Here is a 12,949-nt window from a genome sequence, read left to right on the forward strand (position 1 = left end):
TTGAAGCCAACAAACTCCTAGACCCTGCCCAATCAGGCTTCAGAACTTGTCACGGAACTGAAACCACCCTAACCTCTATCTGGGACGACCTTAAAATGACTGCTGACTCCGCAGGATGCGCCGCACTAATCCTTCTCGACCTATCAGCCGCCTTTGACACGATCAATCACTCAATACTCCTTGATCGCCTCCACTCCCTAGGAATACGTGGAACCGCCCTCAAATGGATAGCCTCATTCCTCAAGGACAGGCACCAAATAACGACACTCTCCAACTTTACCTCCCAAGCCCGACCAGTCGACACAGGAGTCCCACAAGGAGCGTGTCTATCTGCCCTCCTCTTCAATCTCTACCTGACCACCCTCCCACCGATAATTCGTGCACACAACATCCTATGTTACAATTACGCCGATGACACACAACTAATTCTAAAATTCTTGAACACGAATCCTAACTCACGACCAGACCTGGCATCCTGCCTCCTTAACATTGAACGCTGGATGACCCAAAACCACCTCCTGTTAAACCCCTCCAAAACAGAAATCATGGTGTGCGGCAACCCAGATCTTCTCCCGCACCCGCTACCCTGGCCAACCGCCATGGGCAACTCACCGATACCCTCCAACACAGTGAAAAATCTTGGATGCACCCTAGACTCTGACCTAACACTCTCGCGCCAAGTCAACAATGTCTCAAAGTCCTGCCACTACCACCTCAAAAACCTTAGGCTCGTCTTTCCATATCTATCATTTCCTAACAGAGTCTCTGCGGTACAATCAATCGTCATCTCACGGCTGGACTACGGCAACCCCCTATACCTCGGAATCCATGCCTACCAAATGAACAAACTTCAAAGAGCACAAAACGCGGCGGCCAAAGTGTTACTTGCGCTTGGTCCAAGAGACCACGTATCCCCAGCCCTCAAGACACTGCACTGGCTTCCAGTAGCCCGTAGGGTAGCTTTCAAAACCTTATGCCTCACCCATCGAGCAGTACATAAAACTGGACCGCAATATCTTCAAGAAAAACTAATAGCTTATCACCCCACTCGCACCCTCAGATCAAGCACAGCCGGCCTCCTAGTAATTCCTAAGACTAACTCAGTCAGGTTAGGCGGAGCATCATTCTCAGCCCTAGCCCCAACCCTGTGGAACTCTCTCCCACCCCACATCAGGCTAACCGAGGAGCTAACAGCTTTCCGCAAACTACTGAAAACCTGGCTCTTTCCCTAAAACCAACCGGTTCCGTTCTAGCATCATCAAAATAACACTGACCCAGCGAAGCACCTAAAGCAATACCAAAAGCAAAAAAAAACAAAAAAAAATTAAAAAAAACAAAATTAAAAAAAAAACAAAACGGATTGTATCAAATGTTCACAAAAGAAATTAAAACGAGTAATGTAGATCTAAACAGTGAAGTCAATAACACAAATTGATCACTGGACAAAAGAAAAATAGAGCGTGGACGAGCTTGGAAAGCCGATGAGTGTGGTGAACGGATGAGTGAGAAGGGCGAATGAATAAAGATGATTCTAGACAAGTATAAATGAATGTGGAGGATGAAAGCGGTTGACAAGTGCGTCTGGAAGACGGTTGGGTCTGGAGACCCGATGAATAATACGAGCAAAATCAATGGGGGTGACGGATGAGTGTGTAAACCAATTGACTGTAGAAAGCGGTCCGAGTATGGAGAGCGGCTATGTGTAGAAAGTGGAGGAAGGTGGAGAATGGAAGAGCATGCAGAGCGAAGGAGCTTGTTGAGCGAAGAGAGCATACAGAGCAGAAGAACGTGGAGAGCAGATGCGCGTAATGAGTAGAGAAAAGTATCAGCGACTGAATGGGGGAGCGACAGGGTGTGGAGAGCGGAGGAATGTGGAGGGTGAGAGGCCGGAAGTGGGAGACCGACTGAGTACCGACGAGTGGAATGCGCGTGGAAGATGAACGCTGCTGACAGATGACTGTGGAGGGCGGATGACTGTGGAGGGCGGATGACTGTGGAGGGCGGATGCCTGTGGAGGGCGGATGACGGTGGAGGGCGGATGACGGTGGAGGGCGGATGACGGTGGAGGGCGGATGACGGTGGAGGGCGGATGACGGCGGAGGGCGGATGACGGCGGAGGGCGGTGAGCGTACAGAGCGAACGAATATGAAGAGCCAATAAATGTGGTGGACAGATGAATGTGGAGAACACATGAGTGTAGAATGCGGCTGAATGAATATGGAGAGCACATGAATGTAGAAAACGGTTGAGTGTAATGAGGGGAAGAACATGGACCGCGGAGGAGCTTAGGGAACGGCTGAGTACAGCTATCGGCTGAATCTGGCGAGCGACGGAATGTAGCGAGCGGCTGAGTATGGCAAGCAGCTGAGTATGTCGGGCGACCGAGTGTAGTAAGCGGCTGAGTATGGCGAGAGAACGGGTATGCGTCGAACGAACGAGAAATAAGAGCGAGAAAACGAGTGTACACAAAACAGATAAGTACATTGTACGGAAGAGTGAACGGAGCTGATGAATGCAGAACTGACAAGTAGCGGATGAGCATCTGATACGAATGAGTGCGTGACAGACGAGCCTGGGGAGCGCGTGAACGCACGAAACAAATGAATCAATGGACCAGAGCGCATGATTATGCTAGATGGAGGAGTACGCTACACGGATGAATTCGCTGACCCGATGAATAGTGCATAAGAGCAGATGAGAAACAAAACACATCGCACGGACCGGACCCCTCTGAATTGCGTAATGTGCAGACTTTGACGTGGAACGCAAGGAACCGTTGTAAGAGCATACTTCATTTCACACCCCACGCTTACTCTCTCCTTACACCACCACTCAAGTAGAACACAGAGATACTATGACACCATTCGGTATAACTGTTCTCATATCAACATCCGCCGCTCACTCCCCATCACTCTAAGTAAACATTGCTGGTTTCTCACCCCCAGCCAAGCGTTCTCGTCAGGCCTAACGCTGCCTCACTCGGACTGGATAACTCCTGCCAGACCGAACACATACTCCTGATTCCTCAACCACCACACCTATCGCTAGGAAGCAGCTATCACAGAAATTCCGCACCAGCTGCACACATACCTGGTGCGCACACGCACCTTTGACCCTCTCTAATCTCTCCACTGACCCGAACCTCGGTTCCCAAGGGCGTTCAACCTACCAGCGCCTTCAGACCATACCAATGGTATATAAGGCGCTATATAAATGCAAAATAACAATAACAATATGGTGGCCCCTTATTCTACAGTATGGTCGACTGATTCGTTGCACAGTTCTGGTACAGACAGCCAAGAAGCAACACGTACTTGACCACAAAAACCTCTAAATCCACTGAGAGAGCAGAGCGAAGTAGATGTTACTACCTATTGGTAGCTCTGTTCGCCCCAGATACCAACTGCAGAGAAAGAGTCATGTTTTTTCTGTGTTGTGTATATTCTGCAAATCCCAGGGCTACAAACCTCTCAAACTACCTGGTGTGGTTCTTTCTGTGTTTCGTTTTGCTCCCCCAGTGCGTTGGAACCCTTTACTACATGTCTCCGGAGATCTGCCAAGGAGTCAAGTACAGCTTCAAGTCCGATATTTGGGCATTGGGATGTGTCGTCTTCGAACTGCTGACCTTGACGAGGACGTTTGATGCCACAGTAGGTACCAAAACTCTTGAAAGGTACAAGTAAAGAAACCATTATTTACGAGAGATTAGCTAGTAGTGGGTGTCGGGTGCATGGAGCCATGTACCACATCTGCATGCTGAATGATTTTGCCTGGAACTCTTCATTCCTTATGCTGAGCTGTCTTGGTTTGTTAAACTAAATGGTAATCTGTTTAAAACACGAATGTATGCACATACAGTGTAGCTGATTTGCCTCTTAAGCATGAGCAATTGTGAATATCCAACAATGCTAATTTTCTAATCTTCTGAACCATGAAAGAGTATTTCAGGGATGCCAGGATTGAAACTCGTGAAACCCTGATGCTTGCACGTGAAACCCTGATGCTGGCCACTTTACAGGAATAGTCCCCTCTGATAGGGAAATAACCCAGTGAAGCTTTAATGTCGCACAATGCAAGATCGTTATTGGCTTCAAGTTAAAATACATACATAACCTAATTCTTTAATCCTTTTACTACACCTGCTGAAAGGTCAGCTCTTTACCCAGGATCGTAATCTGTTACTTTCCACCACTGGAGGGCAGAAAAGCGATGTGTGCAGAGCAAATACTCTTAATGTAATAAATGTGGAGTTAATAGGTCGTGGCCTGACAAGACCTTAGGGCTGCTGATGACGGAGGTATGAGAAGGTTAATCATGCTCCACTCATCAGTGCCTTTTGACCGGATTGATTTCGGGCAGCTTTTGATCAGACTTACTGAGGTTGCACGGGTCTCAGAGGAGGCACTGAATTGGTTCTCGTCCTTTCTGTTAAATTGAACCCATGCTGTTAAATTGGGAATTTTGTATTCAGACAATCTTCCTGTTTTATGCAGAGTGCCTCAGGGGGTCACTGCTCTCTCCTATTTTTAGTCCAATATTTATATATCAGGCCACTAATGGATATCTTTCTATGCGAATGATGCTCAAATGTATGTCAGATATCCCCATCAGAAGCCATTGATTGCATTCTGGCTTGTGCCAATTCAATGAAAAGCTGGATGGTGGAAAGTAAGCTCCGACTTAATCATTCAGAAACGGAGGTCATTGGTTTTGGTCCTAAAAAGGTGTTGACCAATTTTCATGCCCCAAGTCCCTGCCCGGCCTTTTATGATTTCCCAACCTCCCTCTCTGGCAAGGTGCACAATCTAGGATGTATATGGCAGGCAACTTTGGGGTGTAATGCTCATGTCACAGAAGTTGTAAGATCGATTTACTATCAGATGTGGTGATTAGGTTATTAGGTTATTAAAACCTGTTTTACCCCTTATCTCCGAATTGGACTGCTGTGGTCGTGGGGACAATGGTCAACTCTATAATCTATTATTGCGGCACTCTTCTTTTAGGAGCGCCAGCAAATCAGCTTAAATGGCTTCAAATGGCCCGGAATGCTGCAGTCAGCCTTGTATACAACTTTTCCAGAACGGTATCGGTCTCCTTGCATCACAGGAAGCTACACTGGTTGCCTGTCCAAAATCAAATTGAGTGTAGGACTTTCAATAGCCTTTCCCTTTGTGTTGCTCCAGAAGATGAACATCTGCGCCTAGATGCGGGTTTCTGTTTGGTTCTGCAAGGATAGGCGCAATATACATTTCAAATAAAAATCAAATCATAAAAGGGGTCGGTGATGGACCCTGCTGAGGCGTCACAGGCCGGACACTGATGCATCTGGAACACCTGTCCCATTTAGTCTGACACACGTGATCGACTCATCTAGGTCCAACTGTCGTTTACGTTCCAGAGTTATTAATCTGCATTGTTTTGACGTTTTAAACACATATTTGCTGTGTCAAATAGTGGATTAGTGGGTGGAACCAATCCCTTTTATTGAGACATCAAATGTACCTTATTTTGAAAAAATGGTACCTGGCTTTATTTGACGGATGAAAAAACAACTCGAGACACATTCATTTTGTTTCTAACCTGGTTTGGCATGTTTGTTGTGCTCATCTCATCTATTCAGGTGTAGAGGTTAAGTTAGTGATCTTTCTGCCGCTAATATCTTCCAAAATGTCTTGTTTCAATTGTAAACTGCTGTAAAAATAAAGCAGACTGCCTGCACTGAAACATTCACTCTTGCTCCATGCTGGACTCTTGTCTAGAATTAAACTTTGAAATATGCTACACGCTGCTTTTACAATAACATCAAATGTTCTTTAACACAATAAAATGCATGTAAACCAAGAATGTGACCTGTCCCTGCCTCCTACCCCCCTTTTTTTTAATCTCACTCTTAGGGGGCTGCAGTGCCCACTCGCTCTACAATGTATTTCTTGATCACATACCATTTTGAGGCTACACACCCTCGCATTCCAGTCCTGGGCATCAAAAAAACCTTTATCTCCACCCATAATAACAATAATTTGCATTTATATAGTGCTACGAACTCTCAGGCTTCTGAGCGCTGCTTATTATTACCCACAGTGTGTGTGGTGCTCATTTATCAACCTCAGAAGGAGGAAAAGCTGAGTTTGGCCCAGCTGGGATTCAAACATGTGTCGGCAGGCTCTGCACGGATGTCAAAGCGAGCGCTCTACTAGCGGTGCTATCTGACCGGCTAATGCGTGCCTGCTGCACCCATGCACCAAAACAGTATCCCACTCGTTCCCTGAATTGAGGGCTTGTTACCTGCATAAAGGGTAACATTTGACACTACCTTCGACTGGTGGTCAAACGAGGTAGAGGTGTGTCTTCTGACCTGTGAATCCTGCCCGTTGGCCCCCTCTTGCGGTTTCCAACCTTTGGCTCCCACCTATCTCTCTATTCCCACAGTCTACTGACCTCCACCTGCCTACCCAACGCTTTCCTGACCTTGACCACCTTAACGCTCTACCCATTGTGCCCCCTATTGTACTAACGGGAGATCTCAACCTAAATGCCTCAAACTAGACGCCCCCCCCCCTCTCTGCTCACTCCCTGGTTGTCCATCACAGCCTGCTCATTGTGAGAAACCTGAAGGTGTCTCCAAAACTGGACCTCGGGACACTGCCATCCAGGTAGCCAGGACACGGGCATCGCTATTGGAACCAGTTCCTGACAGAGGATCACCTGGATGGGGGTGTCCTTGGGGAGTGGAACAGGAACACCGACGAGTGAGACGCAGTATTCCCCTTCTATTAACCCCTCTTTTCTATCCTACTACGTAGAACACTCAACTGCTCTAACCACCCCCCCCCTTTCCAACACGAACAATTTTGCACACCACGAAAGATGACAGACTAACGTTAGGGCTGGTTACCTGACATGTCCCAATACGAAGGTCAGGCAAAGTCAGACAATTGACCAGAATCACTTACACCTGACGGCCCTTTCCCACAGGGATAAAAGGTGGAGCACAAGAGCACACGATGAGGAAGGCAGACAGCACGACGAGAGAGAGATTCCAGGGCGGCAGTTCAACGGGAAGATAAAGGTGGCGAGAACCGAGAGGGTGACCAGGTACAGAAGCAACCTTGCCCTTTCTGACCCTGTGGAAGAAATCGTAAGACCGCTAACAAAGGCTAACCTGTGCTGCAGCAGATGTCCGGTACACACAGCGCGCCAATGCTGATAAGCAGGAGACCAGAAGGCGCTTGCTACCGTGTTACCGTCCTTGACTCCTGATTAAAAAAAAAAAGCAATCGGTTCATCACAGCCGAGGGGAGAACCGATAAGAAACCGAACTGTGTTGAATGAAAGTTACAAAGCTAAAAAAAGTTCAAAGAACTGTGATGGTCGTAAGGGGAAAGCTAGCTGAAAGGGAACAAACACCACGTGGGTGTTCGGCGAGAGACTCTAGTTTGATTCCCCATCTTTGTTGAAACTATCAATTCCAGAAGGCCGTGAGAACAGTTTGAATGTGGTCATACAGAGGTCCAGCAAATTCCGCTGTACAGTTGAAAGTCTTTGACCGAGAAGTAATTGAACGCTAAGGGTAACTAATCCTGTATGGTGAGAGAACAGATTGGCAAGTGTGATCCCGAAGGAGGAAGGCCGACAAGAAGGGGTGAAGCTTGATGCCTCAAGGAACATTTTGTGTTGACAAGCGTGAACCAGTGAAAGGGAGGTTCACAGTGAATGTTTGAAAAAACATTAAGAATTGTGCTAAAGTGAAGAAATTGTTTTTCAAATGCAAGCAACAGTGAACCCGGCGAAGGGAGGCTGACATTCAAGAGGGCTCTGAGCCTGGAAGAGGGGGACCCAGGGGTGAAGTCAGCATCACCCAGAAAGGGAAGAACTGTTTAAAAAGACATTGAGTCGTGAAAATAATGGAGAAGAATATTTAAAGATCCTTTGCAAAAAGACCAGCCACAGTGAACCCAGTGGAGGGAGGCTAACATTCAAAAGGAAGGTCTGCGCCCGGAAGAGGGGGACCCAGGGGTTAATAATCCTTCCCCAAGTGTAATCAATAGAGAAGATTTGGTTTGGTTATTTGGAACATCAGGCCCTCAGAGGTACAATACAGATCCACCCTAGGTCCTGACATTGCTAAAAGATTCTTTGACGATCTGAGCCCGGAAGAGGGAGATCCAAGGGGGAAAAGGTGAAATCGGCAGGAGAAATTTTTCTTTTGTTATTTGGAACACATCAGGCCCCTGGAAGTAAGATGCAGAACTACCGAAGGTTCCTGATATTGCTAAACCGTATAAAAGAACATTTTGGTTTATTTTCCGACCCTAGAAGGCAAGAGACTTTTTGCAGGAAAAGAGACTTGCCCATCGAGGTTCTTGAAGGTTGAGAACAGAACTGTCGTATCGTACTAGGGAAGCCCGAGAAGTGTGCTGTGCTCGGAGGTTCCACCTTATCCCGTGCTTAAAACGTGGGGAAGGGAGACTCTGGCTACTGCATCCTGACATATTATTTGTGAACACTTCTTTCTTTCTTATGAATCCTATCCCACACTCTTTTTGTAATTAGAGTAAGGATTGGCAATATTTTATTTTTAGATTAGGCCCTTTATTTTGACAAGACATCACAAAGACTGCCTTATTTTCATTTGATGTTCAAAGCTTGCTCCCATCTTCGATTTAGGTTTAGATTAGGCATTTATCTCACCCACTTTTGCAGTTTAATAAACACCCTTGGACTATGATAACTTGCTTGTCTTTACTGCTGCCACCATGAGTTCCTTGCATCATCTACAAGCAAGGTTACTCGCACATCCTCTGTCTACCACCTTTTTTCACCTCCCCATCAAGCCTGCTTTGTCTGACCACTTACTACACACTTTCACCATCTCAGTTCCTCCACCTTACAACCCTTGCCCACCAACTCCTCATCACTAAACACGTCTTTAAACCTGACTCACTAGCTTCCTGTGTGGCAAAAGTGAGGTCTTCTCTGTTAGTTCTTGCTCGAATCAAGGCTCTCTTGTATCTAGAAGGCCCTTCAACATTGCCCCTCGCAGCTCCCTTAGTTCATGACTTTCCTGCTTGTACCGTCACTCCTTCTCATTCCTGCACCCAGCAATGGGTCAACCCTGTCATTAGGCAGTTGAAGACCACTATGTGGCCATACCTCCCCACTGGTGAGAATGTGGCTCTCCTGACCACCTCTACGAGAAGGAATCCCTTTCAGCCCTTACAACAGACATTGACTGCGCCAAATCCCCCTGCTTCACTAACATCATCTCATGTCTATGCTGCCAAAACAGCAAGCTCTCTGCTTCTCTTGAGTCTATGCTACCCCCAAAGAATCTCAGCAAAATCTGTTCTCTCCCTCTCCCGGCATCTCCAACTGATAAAGCACACACCTTGGGGCTGCCAGTTCATAAAGTGTTCTTGTGGGTTTGTTTGCACCATTTACTTTGCGTAACCTCCTCCCTTTTTAACATCTCTCATGACGGAGCTCTTACCGTCTGCAGCAAAGTAGGGCACATCCTCCCTTTTCTAAAATAAAATAAAAAATCCTGGTTGGGTGTCTTAAAAGAATCACAGACACCTTTGTGACTAACGGCTTGTACAACCATTTTGAATCTGGCTTTCAGCATTCGCTCCACTGAGACTGCTCTAGACATTTTACGAATGTGGTGGTAAATCAACAACGGCGCCGTTAGTGCTACCAGCGCCTTTCCATACCGCCACATTACAAGTTCTGCTTGCGGGTGTCGCTCTGCACGCCTGGTCTGGCCGCGAACAGACCTCGTGATTGCACCGGCACCGTTATGAACGGTGCCGGTGCAACCATGCTCCCCACCCCCACCCCCATTATGCCCTATGGGTCAGAATGGGAATCGGGAGCCCGGCCATACCGGCACCCGCAAATGGGCAATTACCGGCCCATTCAACTCGTAATGGGCCGGCAATGGGTAGCGAGTTTGGCGGTAGCTGTGCCCTTATTAAGGGCACAGCTACCGCCAAACTCTTTTTGGCTCATTGCCTCCATCCTCCTCCCCTCTGCCCGCCAGTGTCGTCTATTCTCTTCCTCAAGTCAACTGCATCCCACAATACACTTCCCCTCTCACTTTCCACTGTCCAGCACTTCTCCCATCCACAGAGCGCTGCAATCTTGTTTTTGCTCCTTCTCCCTTCCACTGAACTCTCATCCCCCAGACTCAATAATGCCTCTGTTCGGGGTTTTAGGTTCGACATAAAGCATCTGCTCCTTGACCTGGAAAGTGCACCTCTGCTGTCATCCAGTATCGTACCCTCGGCCCCTCCGTTGATCCTCCTCCTATTATTATACATTGACATTAGAAGTCAAAGTAACTGTATTACTACAACTCTATTTCACCCCTATTGTATGTATGTTCCAATGTGCCATATCCCTTAAATGCCATGTTATTATTAAAACCTTACCACTACCATTGGACTATCTGTGGTAAGGGTTTCTCACCACCCCTCAGAGGTTTTCTTAAGCTTCCTTTTGACTCACCTAGTAGAAGGTGGTTCATCAGTTATCAGTGGTAAGGCATTCCTAACCCTAAATATGCACTCCACCTCATAAACCTATTACAATGGGTTGGCACCTCCCCTTGCCTCACCGTTTACACTCTGGAATGTATCACCTCCTTTCCCCAAAACTGTCTGCCCCTTTTTAAAAAAAAAACTTTTCATATTAAAGTGAGCTTGCTCCCCTCCCATCTCCCATTTCCCCTCGCTATGCATTAGCAGTTCCCATTAATTCTTTTTCTTAGTGTCTTTCATTCACTACAGGGTTTGAAACTTAGGCATTTTTTAACTTTTGCTTTTAAACTTTGTTTCAAACTTTTTCCACATTTACCACCTGATACCTTCCATCAAAGACACCTCACGATACTTTGAGACTCCATGCTTAGTCTCTGTTTCTGATCCTGTATCTGTATTTTGCCTCTAGAATCCTCTGAATCTGTGTGTGAAGATTGTTCAGGGCAACTGGGCCATGGAAGTGAATTCAAGCATCTATTCGCCAGAGATGATAGACCTTGTGCGGGACTGTCTCAAGCAGGTGAGTGCTTTCACTTGTGTCCGACGTTCAATCCATCTCAGCCTTGTGGGTGTGGCGCTGGCACGCTACTGCAAAATTCGAGGCAAGGGCTTGAATTGTGGGGTCTACGGTCTGCTTGGAATTTGTAGTTGTGCTCCTTACGAGGAATGAAAGGAAGATCCTGGACTGGGTGGTGGAGAGTTAATTTATCTATCCACTAAAATGGAGGTATATATTGCACACACTGGATCAGATCTTGGATTTGTTGGATGCTAAGATGTGGACCCGGCATTTCCTGGCCTCATCTTTTGTTTGTCTTTTTTAGGACCCCGACAAGAGGCCGACTGCAGAGGAGATTCTGGAACGCCCTCTAATCAGCCAGAGGAGGAGGTACATTATCAGGGAACTCTTCTTGGTGCCTACAGCAGTGTCAAATGTAATACTGGGATTCTAAGAGGCTCCTGAGGTTCACCTGACCCTTGGTTAATATGGATGCAAGCTAGACTCTGGGACTTTTTTACTGAAACCCTGGCCTTAGTCACTACCTCCAGATCTATGTGTCATGGGAGCCATGGGATTCCCTCTCGCGCTGTGTGACCATTATTATGGGATCACATAGTGAAGTGTCCACAAAGTATCACAGGAGCTGCATAGCCCAATGATTTTACTGTAGAGTGTTTGCTCCCCACTGCTGGACATTTTGCCAGCTGGTTTTTATCGACAACTTAATGCATCACAATTGTTTCTGTTGCTATCAGACATGTGTGAGGGCCAACACAGGCTTACAGTCATTCACATTCCCTGTAATGGTTACGTTCTGCTGTAACACATTTTTTTTTCTCCATATTTCTGGGTCTACCATTGCTAAAGTGGTGGATATTTTTGAAAATGCACACAATCTTCAGTCGTAGTGTTTCATTCATTCAACAAAAATAAATATCAACTTTCCGCGAAAGCTGCCGCCATTGCTGGGAACATTTCCTGGCATGTTTTTGAGTAGTGCAAAACAAAAGAGGTGATGGCTGGAAGGTTTAGAATTAATCTTACCCACTGGCAATGCTCTGGGCATTCCTACAGAACATTGTTCTTCAGCCTGCCAAGACATTACAGAACGGGGAAAGACCATAAATCCATATGCAAATCAGGGTTGGTTCCTCCCCAAAAGGGACAGTCCAGTCCCAACTGCTTGGTCACATCCTTTCTGCATGAGACCACAAGCATCCGCAGACCTGTTTCGGCCTCATTGGGCGTCCTCAGTGAGGAGGAACTTGGGTCTCTAGAGCCAGCAGGCACGGGAGCCAATGTCTGGGCATACGTGTCCCACTTAGGGTGACTATGAGATAATGGCTGGCTAGAATTAATCTTAACCTCTTGTACTGCTTTGGGCAACCCTCCAGACCATCGATATTCAGCCTGCTTAGCTATTACAGAAAGGGGAAAGATCATATGGAATTCAGGCTTGGTCTTCCCCCAAAAGAGAATTCAAAAGGGCATGCAGAGAGAGCGTAACCCCACTTACCGGCAATACTTACAAATATTTGTTTAGAACTGTTGGTTAGCATGTTTTAAGTCTGCCTGAATTCGGCAAAACTGAAGGAAGTGAACATAATGTTAACCACTATCCCATTGACCCATCCTGTGGATCTATGCTTCATTACCTCACTTTCATGCCTAGCTGACACCTCTTTCTTTCAAGTGCCCAAACTTCTGATGTATAGCCAACAGCCAAACGTTGCCAAGGGACCTAGTCCCACCACGTGCACCATTAGATGGCACCAAATGTGGCTCTGTATAGAGCAGTATTGCTCAAGACTGCTTGGCTTCAGCACTAAGAAGAACACATAATATTGCCAGCAGAGTGGGTTGTAATGGCAAACCAAGTGACAGCAGGCATAATCAAATGGAGCAG

The 12,949-nt window shown here is 46.7% G+C and overlaps 1 protein-coding gene across 1 annotated transcript in view; it reads left to right on the top strand.

Annotated features, from left to right (window-relative positions):
* Positions 1–12,949, top strand: part of NEK9 (NIMA related kinase 9) — a 311,507-nt gene that overhangs the window by 93,602 nt on the left and 204,956 nt on the right. The window contains exons 6-8 of the mRNA XM_069638052.1: positions 3,519–3,650; positions 10,951–11,061; positions 11,366–11,430. Of these exons, the coding sequence (XP_069494153.1) occupies positions 3,519–3,650; positions 10,951–11,061; positions 11,366–11,430 (308 nt within the window). The remainder of the gene's footprint in view (positions 1–3,518; positions 3,651–10,950; positions 11,062–11,365; positions 11,431–12,949) is intronic.

This window comes from Ambystoma mexicanum, chromosome 14 (genome assembly GCF_040938575.1).
Source record: "Ambystoma mexicanum isolate Mex_15411 chromosome 14, UKY_AmexF1_1, whole genome shotgun sequence".
NCBI classification, from domain to species: domain Eukaryota; kingdom Metazoa; phylum Chordata; class Amphibia; order Caudata; family Ambystomatidae; genus Ambystoma; species Ambystoma mexicanum.